The sequence below is a fragment of the Hyperoodon ampullatus genome (genome assembly GCF_949752795.1).
Source record: "Hyperoodon ampullatus genome assembly, chromosome: 10".
Classification (NCBI taxonomy): domain Eukaryota; kingdom Metazoa; phylum Chordata; class Mammalia; order Artiodactyla; family Ziphiidae; genus Hyperoodon; species Hyperoodon ampullatus.
Window position 1 is genome coordinate 57,848,704 of NC_136923.1, and position 21,983 is coordinate 57,870,686.

A 21,983-nucleotide genomic window follows, 5' to 3' on the forward strand; every position below is an offset into this window, starting at 1 on the left:
TGAGCAAAGTAGATGGTGACCAATGACTATGAACTGACTCAGAAAAACTCAGCATTATTGAAGAAACAATGAGCTGAGAGTCAGCTAGTCTAGTCCAGTCGGTCCCAGGCCCCTTCCTAACTTGCTATGTTATTTGGCCATGATCGTGCTTACAATCTTTAGTTTCAGTAATTATAGTTACTTTTGAATATATGTGCATAAAAGAATTCAGAAACAGACACACAAAAGGTTTTGTATGTATTAGTAAGAAAACAAAATCTTTGAAAAGGGTCCATTGTGCAGAGATTTCCCCTACTTGACCTGCCCCCACACAGGCACAGCCTCCCCCATTATCAACATCCCCCACGAGATGGTGCATTTGTTACAACTGATGAATCTACATTGACACATCATAATCACCCAAAGTCCATAGTTTACCTGAGGGTTCACTCTTGGTGGTGTATATACTATGGGTTTAGACAAATGTGTAATGACATGTATCCGTCATTATGGTATCATACAGAGTAAAAATACTCTGTGCTCTCGCTATTCATCCACATTCACCCCCCCCCCACCAATCCCTGACAACAAGTCATCTTTTACTGTCTTCATAGTTTTGCCTTTTCCAGAATGTCATACAGTTGTAATCATATAGTATGTAGCCTTTTCAGATTGGCTTCTTTTACTTAGCACTATGTATTTAAGTGTTTTCAGTGTCTTTTCACAGCTTGATAGCTCATTTCTTTTTAGTGCTGAATAATATTTCATTGTATATTCAGTTTTTTTTTTCTATTAACCTACTGAAAGACATCTTGGTTATTTCCAAGTTTTGGCAATTATGAAGAAAGCTGCTATAAACACTGGTTTATGTGTGGACATAAGTTTTCAGCTCCTTTGGGTAAATACCTAGAAGCACAATTGCTGAATCATATGGTTAGAGTATGTTTATTTTTGTAAGAAACCACCAAACTGTCTTCTAAAGTGGCTGTTCCATTTTGCATTCCCACCAGCAATGAATGAGAGTTTCTGTTGCTCCATATCCTTACCAGTATTTGGAGCTGTCAGTGTTATGGATTTTGGCCATTCAAACAAGCGTGCAGTGTTATCTCATGGTTGTTTTAATTTGCATTTCCCTAGTAACATATGATGTTGAGCATATTTTCATATGCTTAACTGCCATCTCTATATCTTCTTTGGTAAGCTGTCTGTTAAAGTCTTTGGCCCATTTTTTAATTGGGTGTGTATTATTTTATTGTTGAGTTTTAAGAGTTCTTTACATATTTCGGATAACAGGCCATTACCAGATGTATCATTTGCAAATATTTTCTCTCTTAAAATGCTTTTTAAGTCCTGAAGGGGAACTGTCTCTATCAAGGAAGAGGAATGGTGGTGATCGTGGTGTTACATCGTAGGTGAAATGTATGTGTACACATAGATTTCCTGTCACATTTACCTTGATCTTAGTGATCTGTATCCTTCTCTCTCTCTCTCTCTCTCTCTCTCTCTCTGCTTAACTCTTCGAGTAATAATAGGCTCCAGAGTGTCTGGAAGGATACTGGCCTAGGGATTTAGTGCTTCAGTGGAGACAGATAAGTTTCACAGACTATATACATCCAGCTCAGTTTTCAGTTCCAGACATGTTTATCCTGAGGACATCAAATTCAACCTGTTCATGGACATGGATCATCTTTGGTTGTTCCTCCTGCAGCTTCTAGACCTAAGGAGTCACTATGTTCTATCAATTTTACTTCCAAACTATCTCTTAAATCAGACTTACATTTTCTATTTCCTTTGTCATTGCCTTAGCCCATGCTTTGTAACCCAGGGCCATCCAACAGAAATATAATGTGAGCCACATATGTAATTTAAAATTTTCTAGTAGCCACATTTTAAAATGTCAAAAGACATAGGGGAAATTAATTTTAATGTTTATTTAACCCAACATATCCAAAATATTTTCATTTCAACATGTAATCAGTATGAATAACAAGATTCCACTCTTCCTGTGTGTGTCAAATCTTTTAAGCTTGCAGCACATCTCCGTTAACATGTGCCATATTTCAAGGGCTCAATAACCGCCATGTTGAGCAGTGCAGTTTGAACCAATCTTGTTCTTAGCATCTCTCCTTTCCATCCTTTTATATGGTAATATATCATTTCCCTCCTTAATGCCCTCTGATGGTGGGTCTGTAACTGCATGTAGCAAAAAGTCCAATTTCCTTAGTGCTGTTCACTCATGCATTCCATATTTTTTATGTACCCACCATGTGCCAGGTACTCCAGGGTGTCCCCAGTGACAAGACAGGTGTGGTCTCTGCCCCTGAGGAGTGTAATGGGAATTACACTCTAATGGGAATGTAAGCTTCTCAGGGGCCTGGTGAATAAGGCCCTTCCTCTAGTATGAGCTGCAGCCCACCTTTTTCCCACCTCATGGTTTCCCAAACAGATAATCATAACGAACGTGTAATGAGTGTTTCTTGTCTGTTAGGTGCTGTGCCTTATGCTCTCATGGAACACCGATGACCATGCCATTATTACCCTAATAACAGTGTTCAGAGGGGTTCTAAAAAGAAGGCTGGAAGGGTGGGTGGCTTGCCTACAGACACAACCACTAGCACAAAGGGAATCAGCCCCTTGCAGTTTGCCTCCAGAGAGGGGGATGCTTCGCCATTGGACTACCCTGACTTTTCAGGTGATGCCATTGATTTTGTTGTTGCTTCTGCCTGTAATGCCCTTCTTCTCCCCATGCTTATTTGATGAAGTTATGCCATTATCATTCATGACTCAGTTTAAATCTACTGTATCTCTGTAGCTTTTTCAGACACCTTCATATGCATCCTTTTCTCACAGCTGACAGTCCCCTGCCCCTTCTACCTCTAGCAAAATCATCCCACTCTCCTTAATTGAGATTCCTACATTAGAGTATACACATTGCATTGTTGGCATTTGTTTCTATATCAGTTTCCACTCAGAACTCCATGAGATCAGGTCTGGTTTTTTGTCTTGTTTTAGCTTATCTGTAGGCCTAGCCTGCAGAAATAAGAGGAGCAATTTTTTCAACTATTTTCCTTTTGTCTTTTCCCCACTGAGGCTGCTCTGATGCTCTTGTAAACACCATTCCAAGGATTTTAGTTTTCCTTATAGAATCAGATGATTGGGAACATTTAAATTTCAGCTAGCACCAAGAAGGGGCAATGAAGAGATAAAGAATTGTCAAAGGATCCTCTGCTAAAGGATGGTTCCAAGCTTTTCAAAATGACAGAGAAACTGCTATTTTTCTTTAAAAAATATGTTCTGGCTCATAGAGAGCTGTTGGTGGGAAGATTATTCGCCTCTCAGGATGAAGATCTTGCCAAGGGGTTGTATCCAAGTCCCTGCTAGTATTAACTACTGTTCCAGAAACCCAGGAAGTGTACTGAATCTGGGATATAGCTAAATGTCATTAATTTTAGGTGCTACAAGTTCATTGTGAGTGATGAATTTAGGTTCAGATTCACCTTTGGTTAGCAAATGTTTCCCTGTGCTACATTTTGGATGAGTATTTAAAATACTAAGAGAACACTTTGCCTTTCAGAACCTCTGAACATTTTATAGCCATCACCATTTGCATGAAAGCAATTTTAATACATTATCTTCTTTGCTTACTGCAACCATCACCTCGGGATGAACTCTGGCTGAATATGAATTAAGCGGGCAATTGAGAGTAATCAGTTCTATAATTCAGACCTTTACTACACTATTTTTCCAGCAGGTGGGATGAACTGAGGAGTGGAAAAAGTGCATGGCAACAGAGAGGTCACTCAAAAACTAATTGTGGATTAAGTAAACCGAGGGCTTATTTTTTTCTTTTCACAAGTTGGATTAAGAGAAACTCATTTTCTAGCATGGTCTCCTGAACATATATTTTTAAGCCCCTCTTGAAGTTGCCTACTTAGCTCTTTCAACTCTGGCATCAAGGGTATAGGTTCCTACTTTGCTCTTGTCACTACTTTGGCCTCAGATTTCTCCCAGGATGCTCCTAGGTCTTAAAGGATGTTTGCCTCCCCTCTTCTCCACCTCCCAAATTCATTCAATTAACACAGGTACTGAAAGCTTACAAAGGCCAACCACTCTTCTAGGCATGCTGGGAATATAACAGAAAAATGAAACAGGCAAAAAAATTGCTGTTTGCATGAAGCTTACATGGAGCACACATTTTTTAAAATAAATAAATAAATAATTAGCTGCGGTGAGCGGGGGCTACTCTTCGTTGCGGTGAGCGGGCTTCTCATTGGGTGGCTTCTCTTGTTGCAGAGCACGGGCTCTAGGCATGCGGGCCTCAGTAGTTGTGGCACTCGGGCTCAGTAGTTGTGGCTCGCAGGCTCTAGAGCACAGGCTCAGTAGTTGTGGTGCACGGGCCCAGTTGCTCCGTGGCATGTGGGATCTTCCCGGACTAGGGCTCAAACTCGTGTCCCCTGCACTAGCAGGTGGATTCTTAACCACTGTGCCACCAGGGAAGCCTGGAGCACACATTAATCTGTGTTTAATGTTAAAATTAATCGATAATTTAAAAATTAATTGATAGTCAACCTAAGAAAGAAATGGACAATTTTATTCGAGCCAACCTGAGGGTTATAACCCAGGAGATAGTCTTTCAGAAAGCTCTGAGGACTGATCTGCCCGTTAGAGGTCAAAGCACAGCTATGTAAGTTTTTGAGACAAATGGTTATATATCAAAGTAACATATTGACAGTTTACATAGTCCAACAAGGTGATAGTGGGTCATTGTGACCCCTTACAGGATTGAGAAAGGAATGTTATCTCCTAAGGAATTACCTTGCTAGTGCCAGAAGGATATTGCCTTCTTTTTTTTTTTTTTGGCTAGTAGGCATTCCTGTGTCTTCTAAGGGGATCTAATTAATGTGTAATGCAGATGCACAATACACATGAAATGGGAGAGGGTAGTGGCTCAGACGGCAGAAAAAAGTGCATGTTAAATTTTTCTTGTCTTGCCTTTAAAATAATTTCGTTACATCAGTGTGTGTGTGTGTGTGTGTGTGTGTATACAGATGATAAACATAATGAAGCATAAATATATAGAATGTTATAAAAGAATAACTGCTGTATAGAAAAATAAAGCAGAGAAAGGGAATAGAAGATGTTCTGTATACACTAATTAGCTTTTTGGTAGGGAGGCTGCATTTTAAGAGACCCCAGAACTAATTCTTCAATATAAATCATATTTACTTTGTGATGGTATGGGTAAAAGTGATTGAAGCCTTAAACAGCTTTAGGAGGTTCTTTTTTTTTTTAAATTCCAGTTCCTCTCTTTCTCCGTATTCTTTCCTTTTCATTCTTGTTTCATCTTTTCATCCCTTTTCCTTGTTGCTGTACAACTTTCTTTAATGAATCATTAGAATGGTGCAATAGAGCAGTTCCACTAACTAGGATTTAAAACCAGTTACCACTCTGAAGCTCAGCTTCTTCATCTGTAAAATGGGGATAACAGAAAACATATTGTGGTGTTGTGAGGATTAGAGATGCAGCATGTTTGCCTTAATGTACAGTGTCTAATTGTAGGCTTCTTTACACAGTAAGTGAATAATGGGTGCCCACCTAGAAGTAACTCTCTGGGAAATTTAGAAAAAAAGGGGACTAAGATCCAAACCAGGAAGGAGTCATCCAGCATACTTAACTATTTCTGACAAAGGGCTTTACTAATATCTATTTTGAGATGGATAGGGTAAGTGCTCCAGACTTGCTGGAATATAAAGTTTCCTTCCATAGCACTGATTTAGCTCTTCCCAGCTAATCTTTTTGTACTCTTTTTTAAACACGCAAGACAACCTAGTAAACAATAATGCCTCTAATAAGCATGCTATGTTTCAGGTACGTTTAAGAATAGAAATTCACTTGATCCTTCAATGACCCTGTGTAGCAGGCACCGTCACCATGTGCAGTTAGAGCTGTGGATATGGGGGGGGGGGTGCCCCAGAGGGTGGACTTGGGTGTGGGTGCCGCAGTGGTGCCCGGTCAGGGGCGCAAGCACACGAGGACACCTGGCCAGGAGTGCTTCCTGTTTCACTGGCCCCGAGGTGGGGTTCGTCCCAACAGAACAGAGAAAAAAACCTTGCAGCACTCCTAACGACCCGTTAGTTCCTTTGGGGTTCCCGTGAGCGCCCCTGTAATGGGCAGCGACCTTCTTCCCTCCTGCCACGAGGAACGTGGTTAGGAGGTAGGCGCCGTGGTGACCCCCAGCCCCCCTCGGACTAGGAAAACGAGCTACACGCTTAGTTTCGGTCACTTAAGATTTTACAGAGGGTCGGGACTCCTGAGGAGGTGGCGTGGCGCCGAGATGAGTGTGGAACCCCGAAGGCCTCCGAGTGGCTGGGACGCCCGTCTTCCTCCCACCCTCCCGCTCCATCTCTGGGCTGCCTGGCCGCCGGGCCGGGACTCGCCTGGGAGGACCCCGGCCAGCCGGGGGCGTGGCGCCAGGGGGCGGGCTGTGGGCGGGGCCTACTTACATCACGGCCTGGCCCCCGCCCCCGGGCCTCCGCGGCGCCCTCCTCCCCGCTTCGGCCTCTCTCCTGCTCAGTGCCCGCTCCACGTTCCACGCTGCGGCCTCGAGCGCCCGCGAGAGGCAGCTTCGCGGTCGCCGCGCACGCGCTCAAGTCTCTGGCTCACGGCTCTCCCCACGCGAGCGCCTCGCTCACGAGCGCACGTTCGTTTCCCCTCGCGCGTCCGGCTCTCGGCCGCGGCGGCGGCGGCGGGCGGACCGCGCGGGGCAGCAGCGGATCGGCCGCCGCGGGCTGGACGGCCGACCATGGAGGCGGACGGGGCCGGAGAGCAGATGAGACCACTTCTCACCCGGGTAACGAGAAGGGTGCGGGCGGCGGGGCTCCTCGGCAGGCGGGCGCGGGGCGCGGCGGACAAAGGCTGGGGCGCGGCGGGCCGGCCGCAGGTCCCGGGTCGGGCCCCCCCACCAAAGGCGGCCGGCGCGCCGGGGCAGCCCCTTTGTGTGACCGCCCGGAGCTGGGGGCGGGCGGCGCGGCGCCAAGGAGGCCGGCGTGGGGGGGCCGGCAGCGCGCCGCCGGCATCCTGGCTGCCGCGTCCAGGGGTCTCGGCATCCGGGGGTCCCCGGCAGCCCGCGGGCTCGGCCGGTCAACAGCCGGACAGGCGCCTCCTCCTCTCTGCGGGGCTCGCCTCTGCTTCCCGGCGTTCTCCCCGCCAGGTCTAGGTTCCAGTGGCCTTGGCGCTGGACTTGAGGTCAGACCCTCGATAAACCCATCCTCTCCCCGCGAGGAGGAGCGCTGCCCCACCTGGCTAAGCCACAGGCCGTGGTGAGGAGCCGGTTAAATCTTCGCCGTCTTCCCTGTCTCCCCACCCGCCTGCCGCGTGCTTTGTTCCGGGACTTCTCCGGCCGCGTGGACGAGCCGCCTGCGTTGGCGGCCAAGGCTGCGTCTCGCTGCCGACTCTGCCCGGCCAGCCTCCTCCTCTCCTGGCGAGAACCCGAGTGTCCTCCTGGCGCAGGCCAAGTGCAAAGTGGAAGGTGTTCTGACCCTGCACGCTGCTCTTTTCAGCAGCCTAGCAAAAGCGCGTTTTCCGCTGAAGCTGGGGGTGGCTTCAGGGTGAGATGGGAGTGGGGGTGGGCTTTCAAAAGGTCGGCATTCGCATTTGGAATGCCGGACGGGTGGCCCACGCTCAAGAAACTGACTTCCTGCTTTCGTGTAGGATGCATAGGTCCCCACGGTTGTGATTCTTTCCTTCCTTCATAGTTCGTGACTCAAAGGGCATAGAGGTGTTAGTTCCAGCTCTTACTTGGTGACCAGGAAAGGGTGGAAGGTTGCAGTGAAAAACTTCCAGTCTTTCATAACTAACAGGAAAATTGCTTTTCACTTATTTTTATTCAAGAATTTCACTTATCCGCCCCCCGCTCCCCCCGTCCTTTTAGAGGTTATTGTAAGGGCCTGGAGAGTGGCCATTCATCATTTCAACATGTTCACCTATAAATTCTCAAAACATGGAGAAAAGGTTAGTCTCCAGACAGTGAAGTCATTTAGCAGTGGTTTTTGGGAAGATCACTCGTACTGATGGTAATGGAATCCTGGAAGCTCGTTCGTCCTAAGGATCTTCTGTAATTCTTTGTGTGGCCTCTGAATAAACTGTTTTAGATGTATTTCCTAGCACCTTCTCTGATACTATGTATCAGATACACTTGGCTGTTCTTAAATTTATTATTTGCAAACTTTCAATTCAGAACAGTAAAGAGCCTCAGCGTTTACATAAAGCTGGAGAGAAACTATGATGTATTCTCAAATATTGCCTCCTTAGCTAGCAAAGGAGGCCTCTGATAATGCCATTGCCTTCCAAATCATTCATTGTGATAACACTACTTAGAACCCATTCTGTAGTATCCAACAAGACAGAACCAGCTCTGCTCAAATGAGGGAGACAAATAACAAAGGGATTATCAAACACTGTTATTAATGGCATGGCAGGGGAGCACTTTGGAAGGGTATACCTCCTAAATCTTGGGAAGATAAGACTTGGCTACAGTAACCATGTACAAATTGATAATATAAATCAAATATGATAAGCTATCATACAGTCTAAAAATAGAATGAGAGAACAGGAGAACTGTTGGTTTAAGTAGTAGAGAACACTATTACTTGAAAACTGGGAAGAGGAACTATTTGCATTGACCAAATTATCTCTTTCCTTACTGATTTTCCACTGGTAAATGCATGTCATAAAAGTGGAAGATTATGGTATTCATCAGTCATAACTTCTCTAACCCCTAGCCAACTGCTTAGCACAGTAAAAAAAAAGTAGAATAAAATTATTACTCCTAAAATGCTATCTTAGGTAAGTAATTATGCAAAAATTTTTGAATAAATTGGTGGCAGTTTATATTACTCTGAAACCGGAGCCCATCTGTTTCATAAATCAGGCTCTAAGGTTTCTTCTCTTAAAATTCTGTAATTTTCATTGATTATGGTTTTGAGGAAAGGCATTTATCTTATATAAAAAAATGCAACTTTTGTTTGCTTTGTACAAAAACTCATTATCCTGGGTCTCCCTGAGAATTGATTTGAACTGTCATTCTTATTTTCTGGTATAGATTAAATCCTGTTACAACAAATAGCACTGTTTAGAAGGTTCCCAGGTTTTAGCAAATGTTCTACTTTTAAGCACTATATGATTTAACAGGATTCTGTTAATAATTGTTATGTAATTTCATTTATTTTACCACTATCTATTAAGTATCTCCTAGGTGGCAGGCACTGGGGATATAAGCAGACAAGGTAGGCAGAATCCTAACCTCCTTGAGTTTATTTTGGCATGTGTAGTGAATACAGTGATAGCATTTGCATTCCTGCTAAGTCCACTTGTGAGTGCCAGTTAAAACATTTTCATGAGTTAGAAATACTTTTAGCAAAGTAGTTGTTAGTAGAAATGAAAGATATTAACAACCTGGTATGAATTCAGTGGTGATTGGCAGTAGAAGGTTTTTTGGTAGGTCTTTAAGTATGCATTCTCTTTGGGGAGCTCTCTGACTAGGTATGGTTAGCTCTAGAGATATTAAGCACCCCAGGCACATTATAAGGATTTTAGTTCCCTTTTGGCCTTATAGTTGGTATCTCTGGGCCAAGATCTCTGGAGATGTAATAAAGGGAACAATAGCAAATCTGTCATCAGTCCAACTGAAACTGTGGGACAGTTGAGTTGGATTGAAGAATTGGTTTATTTGGTAACTGAGCCGGGGAAGTACACAGGTTTTCTTCTAAGAGAACTTAAGATATGAAAATAGAGTTTTGTTACACTAAACTCCTGTTAATTGAGTAGGTTAAAATCGAAAGCCAAAGTAACCTGGTGCTGGAGGAACCTGGTATGTTATTTTAGTGGTATGTGGTGTGCTAAAACCTTGACTCTTATACTTGTCAACATCCTGTAATGGGTTTTTCTTCCTCTTTCCTTCCCTTTCTTTCTTACTGTATTTTGCTGCAAATGTGATCTTAAAGTAGATAGTATCTGCAACTCACAAAATGGGCCATTTATATCAAGGAGCATACAGGTGATTCATAGGGTTAATATTATAGATTATTCATTGTGGCTTTTGATTTATATTATAGCTTTCTCTTATTGATTAAGGATTCTTTTATAGTTACTACTTTTTTTTGCGTATATTATTTCCAATTTTGCAATAAGCATGTATCAGTAATAAAGATAAGTGTTTATATATGTAAAGGTTCAATTAGCTACCTCCCCCTCTTTTTTAGCCTCCTTTTGAACAAGAGAATTTTTGATTCCTGTACAAAGCGGGTAGCTATTCCAAGGTTCTAACTTAAAATGTTTGCCTCTGTTTTTGTTAGCAGACAACTTTACGTATTTTGTTGAGTAGTACTCATTGAATTTTACAACTTGGGGAGACTTTTAGGATTATTTGTAATTGTAGTTGACCCTTGAACAGCACAGAAGTTAGGGGTTCTGACCCTCCATGCAGTGGAAAATCCTCTGTATCTGCAGTTCCACATCCACAGATTCAACCACCTGTGGATCGTGTAGAGATGTGGTATGTGTTTGTTGCAAAAAAATCCACGTATAAGTTGACCTGCGTTGTTAAAGGGTCAGCTGTATAATGATAATAAACCATGAAGGGGTCTGTGGTTGGCATAGTGTTATGATGGTGTTTGGTGATGCTGCTGCTGACATGCCTTCCTGAGGGCAGAGGGCCAGCAGACTGGAGTAGTCCTGGATTCCTAAAGTACTGACTCTTTACTTCCATGGGCTGAATGCTTTTCAGTGACTGCTGTGATGAGAGTGGCCAAACACTTTTTCAGTGCTTGATTTAGGAAGATAATGAGATTATGCTATAGATTTGCATATTTATCTGGAGCTGATATGCCAGTATAGAAAGGTTCTAGTTTGGCTATTTTAAGCATATTTTCAGATTTCCTCCAACGAGGTTATTTTTAAGTATTTTAATTTTTCTTTAGCCATAGTTTGATTTTTTTCTTTTTTTTTTTTTTTTGCGGTACGAGGGCCTCTCACTGTTGTGGCCTCTCCCGTTGCGGAGCACAGGCTCCGGACGCGCAGGCTCAGCGGCCATGGCTCACGGGCCCAGCCGCTCCACGGCATGTGGGATCTTCCAGGACCGGGGCACGAACCCGTATCCCCTGCATCGGCAGGCGGACTCTCAACCACTGCGCCACCAGGGAAGCCCCATAGCTTGAATTTTAATAAGTTTATTTAGAGCAGTTTTTTGGGGGGCCCAGTAAGTATCACAGTGAAGGGTGAAACACAATCCACCTTTCATAACAAAATAGAAAAGATGCACTAATATTTTTAATATCCTTTCTTTTTTTTTGTAGAGAGTGTTATGTTGACTGGTATAATTTGGTTCTCATTCTTTTCGCATGTCAGGCAGTATAGAATCCCCTTCTCTCCGGATTCTAGGACTGCATTGCTTCTTTTTGTCAGGTTGCTCGATTTAGAGAGCTGTTGAGTTGTATATCATCTCTCATCAGACACTTGGGAAATGGATATATCTTTGAAAATGGATTCACATGTGCAAGATGCCTATACTCATATAGAGCATGAGAAGGGACAAGATGATACTCAAAATGTTTTTTTCTCATAATTTCCCATAACATATAATTAACACTTGATGCTTTTGTGCTTGGTGCCTGTTCTTTTATATACAGAATATTTTCAGCCTAATACTACTCTTTTTTTTTTTTTTTTTTTTTTTTTTTTTTTTTTTTTGTGGTATGCGGGCCTCTCACTGTTGTGGCCTCTCCCGTTGCGGAGCACAGGCTCCGGACGCGCAGGCTCAGCAGCCATGGCCCACGGGCCCAGCCGCTCCGCGGCATATGGGATCCTCCCAGACCGGGACACGAACCCGTATCCCCTGCATCGGCAGGCGGACTCTCAACCACTGCGCCACCAGGGAGGCCCTACTACTCTTTATTCTGGAAAAATACTGGCAATACTTACACAGAACTCCTTTCACTTTAGGAATCGATATATTCAACAACAGCACAAAAGGAATAAAGCAAATTTATGTATAGTAGACTCTTCCCATTGAGTTCCGTGGTAGTATTGGAGATGTTTCTGTTAAAATAAGTCCTTAAGAAACAAATTTTTGTTGAGAATTTAAATTAGAAGTTCCCATTGTACTATACTTTGGCCACTGGGATATTATCTTGATCTAGAAAACATCTTTCCTTTTCAAAATTTTAGCACTTTTTAATATTTGCCATGGATGGGTGGGGTTCTGGGGGGACGAAGTGTCAGGGAAGGGAGGGAAGAGGGTATTACAGGGCTGTGTTTGTCTGAATTATGACAGATGCAACTTTAGCATCAGGCTTGATGGGAGGAGCCTGGACTGGGCTTCAGCCCCTACTGGTTCTCTCCTCTGAATGCTCTTCTGTATCATCCTCAAAACCAAATGTGGTGGCCCTGCATGTGTCACCTTTTCAATTTAATACCTCTTCTATCCTAATCATTATAGCATGACTATAATCATACTTGGGGATTCTTTGATCTGCATTTAAAACACACAGAATTTTTTTTGTTTCTCCTGGGTATTTACACAGTCATGTTCAAATTTGCTGCAGTTATATTTCTAGTAGATACTACTGTCTAATGTAAAATGTATTGCGTTTTTAAAATCCCAGATAAGATTACACATTGTATAAGGTGAATTAAAGGCCAACTTTCTTAATCCTGTAAGAACCTAATTTATTTATTTAAAATAAGAGACACCTGTGTAAAAATCAGACCACAACCCCTTGTAAAAGTTCCCACTTTGCCTGATATCATTAATTGTTAAATATGATCCCTTTAAGTATGCTTTATTCACTTTGCACCAAGGAACGCCTCATGGCGAATTTTCTGCTGGTTTTTCATTAGCTTTGTATGAAAAGTACTCTGAGTTCTGTCCTAGAATTGGGTATTGATGGTGCCATAGATAATATAGCACTGTCTATTTAAAATTGCTTCTAAAATAGATATGCCCATGGGGACTGTGGAAAGGCCTCAGGGGTCCGTGAATCCCCAGAAACTGAAAAATTTTAAGTTTATATGCATTATCTAGGAGAGGGTCAAAATAGCTTTACATTCAGATCTCGAAGGGGTTTATAATTCAGAAAACAGCTAAGGCCTAGTCTAAAAATTAGCTCAGTTTGGTTTTTTACCTTCCTTGAAAGTTCATAGTCTTATATTTTGCTTAACTAGATGACAATAGTTATTATTATTATTTTTTTGGCAGTCATTGATAAGAACTTTTTTTATTAGAAAGTAATACAAAAATATAAATAAAATTCTATTATTAGGTTGTATTTGGCTATAAGTTACATAACTTAAACTCCAAGTGATTTAACAAAAGGACATTTACCATCTTGTTATCTTACATTATGAGAATACAGACTTGGTAACAATTCAGCGACTCATTGATTTCATTAAGAACTCATATTCCATCCATTACTCTACTGTGCCATTTAGTGGGGAGACTTTGGTCTTAGACTGGCTCTCCTCATGTTCACAAGGTGGCTGTAGCATTTCGATCACATTCTAAAGCAACATTATCCAAAGACAGCAGAGACCCTCTCTTGTGCAACTTTTTTTAGGAATAAGGAAACCTTTCCCAAAAGCCACTTGACAGACTTCCCCATATGTTTTACTGACCAGAATTCTGTTACATGCCCTTTTTTTTTTTTAACATCTTTATTGGAGTATAATTGCTTTACAATGGTGTGTTAGTTTCTTCTGTATAACAAAGTGAATCAGGTATACATATACATATATCCCCATGTCTCCTCCCTCTTGCATCTCCCTCCCACCCTCCCTATCCCACCCCTCTAGGTGGACACAAAGTACCGAGCTGATCTCCCTGTGCTATGCAACTGCTTCCCACAAGCTATCTGTTTTACATTTGGTAGTGTATATATGTCCATGCCACTGTCTCACTTCATAGATGACAGTAATTATTAAATTCACCCCAGTATTTGCTAAAGTTTGTTTTGCAAAATACTATACACCTGTAGAAGGTTTTGCAAAAGAACCATTCTGTAGCCAATTTAAGTTCGGCAAATGTCACATGCTATACTTTTGGGAGATTCACAATGCACAATTAAAGGCTCTGAGAAAGACATTCAGCTTTTTATTTATTTATTGATTGATTGATTGATTGATTGATTGATTTACTGATTGATTGCTGTGTTGGGTCTTCGTTTCTGTGCGAGGGCTTTCTCCAGTTGTGGCAAACGGGGGCCCCTCTTCATCGTGGTGCGCGGGCCTCTCACTATTGTGGCCTCTCTTGTTGTGGAGCACAGGCTCCAGACGCACAGGTTCAGTAGTTGTGGCTCATGGGCCTAGTTGCTCCGCGGCATGTGGGATCTTCCCAGACCAGGGCTCGAACCTGTGTCCCCTGCATTGGCAGGCAGATTCTCAACCACTGCGCCACCAGGGAAGCCCAGACATTCAGCTTTGATGGGGAGAGAATGCAGCCATGTGGGGTAGAAATTTCTGATGGTTCTTAAAAAATATGAACAGTAGGTCACTGGGAATTCCCTGGCAGTCTAGTAGTTAGGGCTCTGTGCTTGCACGGCAGGGGACACAGGTTCGATCCCTGGTCTGGGAACTAAAACCCCGCATGCCACGCGGCGCCCCCTCCCCGCCCCCCCGAAAAAAAGTAGGTCACTAATACGTTGTGTTATTATAGGTCTAAGAAAGCAAATCCTATGGTATTTATAATTCACTTTGTTACAGTAACAGGAGAGATTTGAAAAATGTATCACTTAAGAAGATACTTTGGAAGCAACATGATAGGGCACTGGATGAATAAATTATGGTATATCCACACCGTAGGTTGCTACAGCTATTAAAAAGGAATGAGGAAGATCTCTGTACTGATGTGGAGAGATCTCTAGGATAAATTGATTTAAAAAAATCAAGGTGTGGGTCAGAAGATACTATTTCATGCCTTTTCTCTAAGGGGAGTAATAAGAATGTATATTTGTACTTACTAGTATTTGTATAAATACCCTGGAAATATTATCAAAAAACTAATGAAAACGATTGCCATTAAGGGTATGAGGGAACAGGACTTGAGACAAGAGTGGGAACAAAACTTCAGTGTATGGTAAGTCCCCTACGTAGGAACTTTCAAAGATGTGAACATGCATGTCCAATCGTGTAAGTTAGTTCATGTGTCTGGCATACATTGTCACGTGCGTGCATCCTCTACAAGTGGTTGTACTTTTGTGTACTTTACTGTACAGTACTGTATAGAGTACAGTAGTACCGTATCTTTATTTCAAGCCCAGGATGTCTGGAAGCAAGTGTAAAAGCAGCAGTGATGTAGCTGGTACTGCTAAGAAGTGCCTGGAATTGGAGGCCCAACGAAAGGACAGAGAGAGACAAGAGGAAGAAGAAGTAACTGAAGAACCGAAGAGATTCACGATGCAGGAAATGGCAAGGGGATTTTCTTTATTTGAGGAGGCACTGTTAGTTTTTGAGGCACAGAACCCGAAAGTGGAACGGTACACGAAGGTTGCAGCAGCCATTCAGAAGGCAGTCCGGTGCTACCGTGTCATCTATGGTGAAAAAAAAAGAGCTACTACCCAGACATCACTGGATCGTTTTTTCAAGAGGGTAGATAGAATTGAATCCATCAAGGAACCAGAACCTGTGCCATCAACGTCAGGCATGAGTGAAATTGCAGCTTGCCCTCCGTCTCCTATTGCTGACTATGCTTCAGCTCTACCATCTCCCACCTCCTCTCCCTCCTCCAGTCAGTAACTCTTCTTGCCTGTTTCACTTGATGCCAGCCCCTGTACGCCAGCTGTTGTAATGTACCATTGTACTTTTCAAGGTACTGGACTGTAAGATTAAAAATGTTTTTATTTTTTGTGTTTGTTTTTTATCTATTATTTGTGTGAAAAGTATGATAAACCTATTATAGTACAGTACTAAACAGCTGATTGTATTAGGTGGGTACCTAGGCTAACTTTGTTGGACTTACGAACAAATTGGACTTATGAATGTGCTCTCAGAACGGAACTCGTTCATATGCAGGGGACACACTGTATACCTTTCAATATAGTTTTGATTTTTGAACCATGCAAACATATTCAGTAAAATAGGATGATTTCTTATATTGTTTTATGTCATGGGTTGACATATTTATCCAGCTATTTCATGAAAGAGAATTGTATAGCTGTTGATATAGTGTAATATATTATGAACTATGTAATTTTTCATGTTCTAAAGGTGCCGTATAACAATACATGTCTATCAGTAAAATCAGATACTACATGCCTAATTATGATAATGAATGCTCGATTCCTTTGGAAATTTTAAGTTTGCATGTTACCGATGTCCTGATCCTTCTCTCCTACCGATGTCCTGATCCTTCTCTCCCTTTCAACTTCTTTCTATCAAGGGATTTAGATTAGTGAGGAGTCAGTGGAAGGTAGGATGTGGGAAGAGACTGAGGGTGATGCTGTTATAAATGAAAGTGCCTTAAGTGTAAGGAAGTAACTGCCTGGTTATATATATGTCTTTAAACTTCGTTTTCCTTTATGATTTTTATACTTCCCTTCAATTGAGGATCATATACATTAAAAAAATTATCCAGGTTAATTACATTTGTTGAGAGTACTGTGGCATAGTTGCAGGGGCCCCACTCGCATTGCTGTCCTGTGTTTGCTCCGGAAGGCAGCATCTGCCTTGCTGACTGGCTTCTCTGGGCTGTGCAGCATGGCATTGCTCTGGGAAGACGCCCCTGTAACTGCGGGTTCCTCCTGTTGTTCTGTGTAATCCATGTGAAACGTCTAGCCCTACACTTTAAAAAATTAGTTACACGTAAAACTAAAGAAATGATTTCCACTTAGCCAGTTTTTAGAGGCCAGTAATTTGGAAAAGAGCGATGATCATTTTTTTCCCTCTCCTGAAGGTGTTTTTATATTTCCATTTGAGTGTAAACCTCAGTGATATTCTGAGACTACAGCACCTCAGATGAAACAGTGAAACCCCACTGAAGACTGCTCACTCTTCCTTCAATCGCAGCACTGGCGGTGAAGGATGTCATTTTTCTCACATTGATGCGTGTCACTTATCTAGGATTTTTGGTTTTAACCTTGCTGTGGCTAAGTTGGTGAAGAACTGGAAACTGACTTTTTAGAGAAAGCCTGCTTTGAACCATGCATTTTTTTTGGCATCTTTAAATCACTTTCTATTCCTGTTGCAGATGTGAACTCATAGGCAGAGAGGGTTTCTGAAATTTCCCAGGCCATACGGTTAGTAAGAGGCTAACCTGAGATTTGAACTCATGGTTGGTGCCAGACCACTGCTTACTCCTCGTCTTCCATCTCTCATTAGTCTGGAGTAATGAGAGATCCCTGTTTGTCAGTACCTTGACATTAAGCATTCTAGGTGATTTTACTGGTGTGATAGTTGAAAGCTCTATTTGCCTCAGATAGCTGTAGTTTTCTTCTATATTTAAAAGCTTTATTACTATAACTTTTGTGAATTAGTTGCTAATATTACAGAAGTTAAATATTTTAATGAAATTCGCCCCTTTGCCTCCAGGTTCTCTGAGGGCCGGGAAAGAATTTTTCTGGATCATTACTCAGTTCTTAACTAGGTCTGTTCTAGGTTTTCAAACATAGAAGGTATTCAGTGAATATTTGTTCAGTGAATGAATGCTAGGATAATGCCATGAACTCATAGATTTTAAGTTGAATATATTTCTAGTTAATTGTTTAATCAGTAACTAAATTATATAACTTTTATTTGTGGTTAAGAGAAAGGCTTCTACTTTGCTTGATATAACTGCCAGTAGAAGAGAATAGAATGTTCCTTTCCTTGGTTTTTTATTGAGGGGGAATATTGAATAAATGGTTTGGACTGATCCCAAAGTAAGAGTACTTAACATTTTTTTTAACCTGAGCTAGGATTTTAGGCAAGTGAGCATTAAGCATCATTAAAATGAAAATTTTATGGCTCTTAAGATATTTTCACAAGTTCGAAATACATATCTATTGATTGTTGGAAAACAGGTATTTTACTTATATATTAATACTTCTATAATAGTTTCTTCATGAAAATCAGTGACTTTCAAAATATATGATTATAGCCAATGGCAAGAAAGGGGATCTCAAATCCCAGATATGATGTCAGCTGTTTTATATATTGGTTTAAAATTGTGCTGTTTTTATTAATCTTTAGAATTATTACTTACATAATAGAACTTTTTTGTTCATCTGCTTTTAATTTTGTACCTTTGAGGTTTGTGGACCCTCTTCCTTCCTGGACTCTGCCTCCCTAACTTTGCAGTCCATGCATCACTGCCTGTGCAGGTGCTGTAAGTAACCAGTGCACTGACTCAGCATCCTTCAGTATTCTGTGCTTATTTCTGTTTTCCTTTAATTGTTCCCAGATGACCTCATAATATGTTCAGGAGGAACTTCCTTTTCGATTTTTGCACGTGCCATTAGCAGTATCCTCAGGATAAGGTTCTGTTAGGAGCCTGTTTATGTCTGGCCAACTTGTAATAATGGATTCATTCAGACTAAAATTGGCCTTCATTTGGTCTTTCATTTTATTTTATTGAGGTATTTTTATTCAGTAATAGGAAATTTACTAAATAACCACAAGCCCAAAACCTCTTTTTCAAAACAAGGTAAAATTTGGAAGTAGCTTAACTTTAGTCCCTGGTGTAACAGCTACATGCTTGGGTTTCAGACACACCTGGGTTCCGTATCCCTAATCTGCCACCAGGTGGCCTTGGGCACCTACCATCTTTGAATCTCATTTTTCTCATCTGTAAAATTGATATTATAATACTTATAGGGCTTTTTCATGATTAGGGAAAGGAATATACTGTATAAAATGCTAACTGTGACCTTGGAAACTTGTTATGAATAATCATCCTGTGTTCTTATAAATTATCTCATGTAACAGAATTCTAAGAGAGTTAGTGTACATATTGATTGAAGAAATAGGTAGAAAATAGAAAGTCTTAACTCCCCTTAAGCCCTGGCATTGAGAGATTCTGATTAGCTCTGTGCTGAGGGACTATGTATTAGGAAACACTCGGTTTTCCTCCTGTGCTTCTCATCTATGCTCACGGTACTACTGCCCTTGCAGCAGTTCTGACATCAGATGTGTGTGGGTTGTTCCCACACCAAGCAGTTCTGTGACAGCAGCTGAGTGTCCTGTAATCTCACTCAGTTCTGACCCTCTCCATCTGGAGATGGTGTCAGGTCCCATGGGCTCAGTCTCACAAGGCTGCCTGCCCCCTGCCCCCACCCCTTCAGATGCCACTTGCAAGTCCTGATGGCCCCCTGGGCATCTGAGTCATCAGCTATAAATCAGAGGTTTCCGTGACTCCCTCCTTGGAGTTGATTAATTTGCTAGAGTGGCTCAGGGAACTCAGGAAAAGTTTACTTACCATTTGCCAACTTATTTTAAAAGGGTGTGATAAAGGATACAGATGAACATCCAGATGAAAGAGATACACAGGGCCAGGTATATGGGAGGTGCCATCTCTGGGAAGCCACTGTCCCACTTCCTCCATGTGTTCAGGAACCCAGAAGCTCTCCGGATGCCTTACTTGTGGGATTTTTATGGAGACTTCATCATGTAGGCATGACAGTCATTAAATCCTTCTCCAGTCCCCTCCCCTCTCTGGAGAATGGGGGCTGGGGCTGAAAGTTCCAAGCTTCTCGTCATGGCTTAGTCTTTCTGGTGACCGCCCCCATCCAGGAGCCCACCCAGTCACCTCATTAGAACAAGACACTGCTGTCACCCAGGAAACTCCAAGGGATTTAGGAGCCCTGTGTCAGGAACTGGGGTCAAAGACCAAATACTAGAACAAAAGATGTTCTTAGTGCTGTATTACTTAGGAAATTACAAGGGCTTTAGGAGTTCTGTGCCAGGAACTGGGGACAGAGACCAATATATATATTTATTGGTCTCTTATCTCACAGGTTAGATAATGGATTATTGCCTTACACCTCAAATTTAAAAGAATATAATTATGTTTTGACAAAGTGTTTAGAAGTTTAAAGCATAATATAGTTATTTTTCTTTAAATAATTTTAACCATTTGACAAAACATTTAAAATGTGATATATGTCTCTCCTTTTAAAAATAGACTACTGATCATGAACTAGCTTTAGGCTTGTGGGTATTTTTAATCTTATCTTGTTTTAATTATTTTCTTTTGTCATTGAATTTCTTATCTACTATAGATTTGTTATAGATAACAAATGAAATCTTGTAGTTATTAAATGGGATGGAGGAAGGGTTTTCTGTTATGTCACTCTGGCACAAATTTTACCGCCTACTATGGATGGTCTTCTAATTCTTGGCTTGTAGATTGCTGGGGTTGCTAGATAGCTTAATACTGTCTTGATGAGATTTTACTGTATTTTCTTGTTAGGATATCAGAATTTAGTCTGCAGGGTATTACAGTGCAAAAGAGTTTCACACACTGCTTGGCAGAGTAGGTATAAGATAGTTCCTAGTTATTCTGCTGAGGCATGATAATAAGAAATTATACTTTATAAAGAGTTCATAGTTTCTTCTTAAATTTAATAGTCATTTATATTATTTTTTCTGTAATCTGAAGTAACAAGAATGTATTTTATTGGATAAAGTGAATGTTCTGAATTTTGTTTTGCGTATACATACACACATACATACATATAAATGTATACACAGTCATTTTATATACGTGATTATGTGTTTATTTGAATCATTGGATAATTAAACAACATAGAGACACTTAGGAATTTTCAGATTAACTATGTAACATTGAATTTTATTGAGTTAAAATAGTCAAGTTTTCATTCTGTTTTACGAACATGTGATTTCTCATGGGAGTTTTAAAGTAAGGCAGTTTGTTTTAAGGATGGCAGTACGGACTTAATTAAGTTAACTGTACTTTTCTGAGGTTGATGTTTTCTTACCTACATTTTTCAAACTACTTCAAATCATTTTTAAAGACAGTTTTGGTAGAGTAAGATATAAATAAATAAAAGTAATTTTATTGATTAGAAATCAAAACATAGTATTTTAACATAATGATCTCAGAGCAAGGTATGACCTCCCCCAAATTTAGAATTCACATTGGAGGTGTGAGGAGGGGTGGGCGATAAGGTGGTAAAGGGGGGTGAGGGAAAGGATTTTAGATTAAATTTCATCATTTCAGATCACAGTTGAAAATTACCAGTTGCCTACTTTACATAATTGCATCTACTCAGTTTTTATATGTTAACTTATTTTGCTATCATCTGCTAATTGCATTGATTTAGCAATAAATGGGTTTAAAAGGTTAAGTGCTGAATATTGAGTGGATTAGCTATGAAGGATTGTTTTACACTTGCAGTGCTATAAGTCCCCTTATGGTTGTGAACTTCAAATAGGGGCAGTCTGAGATGACAGTTTGGTGGCAGTGAATTTCAGATCATTGGGGATTGCTTCATCTCCCTGTGTCTAGAATAGGCAGAGAGGGAGGTATCTGATGGAGGAGTAAATCATGTTCATTGAGAAAATTTTTGTAGAAAGCCAAAATGATAATATTTTCCAAGCAGCCTCAAGAGAATGGTCTAGATACCTTAACAAAGGAGCATTGGTAGACTAACTTTGGTTGGGCCTGTGGGTAGGGGCCAATTACTGTTTAAATCCTTGAATCACTGTAGTGTCACAGCATTTATCTTAGTTTGTTGTCTGAAGTAAATAAACTTGACCTGTGGTTTACAGAGTGCAGGTCTAGGGTCTTTGGTGAGAATGTTTTACTTACTGTGTGGGTTGTGAAGTACAGCTTTAACTTGCTCCTCTTCACCTTGTCCTCCACTTTTCAAAGTAGCCGTGGAGTTAAAACCCTGACGAGCCTGTGCTTGTCCATCTTTTAAAGTCCAGTTTCCTCGACTTACGGTGGGGTTATGTTTCGATAAACCCTTCGTAAGTTCAGAATATCCTAAGTTGAAAATGCTTTTAACACATTTAACCTA

At 41.3% G+C, this 21,983-nt stretch overlaps 1 protein-coding gene across 13 annotated transcripts in view; it reads left to right on the forward strand.

Moving 5' to 3' along the window:
* Positions 1 to 6,781: 6,781 nt before the first annotated feature.
* The window catches only part of SLC4A7 (solute carrier family 4 member 7), a gene marked incomplete at its 5' end in the record, with an annotated part of 121,510 nt that continues 106,308 nt past the window's right edge, over positions 6,782 to 21,983 (forward strand). For 9 of the 13 annotated variants that reach the window (XM_079714003.1, XM_079714006.1, XM_079714010.1 and 6 more), the window contains one exon: positions 6,782 to 6,829. In XM_079714003.1, the coding sequence (XP_079570129.1) occupies positions 6,782 to 6,829 (48 nt within the window). Of the gene's footprint in view, positions 6,842 to 21,983 lie in introns of all 13 variants that reach the window. The other 4 variants (XM_079713996.1, XM_079713997.1, XM_079714004.1 and 1 more) reach the window with 1 other exon arrangement.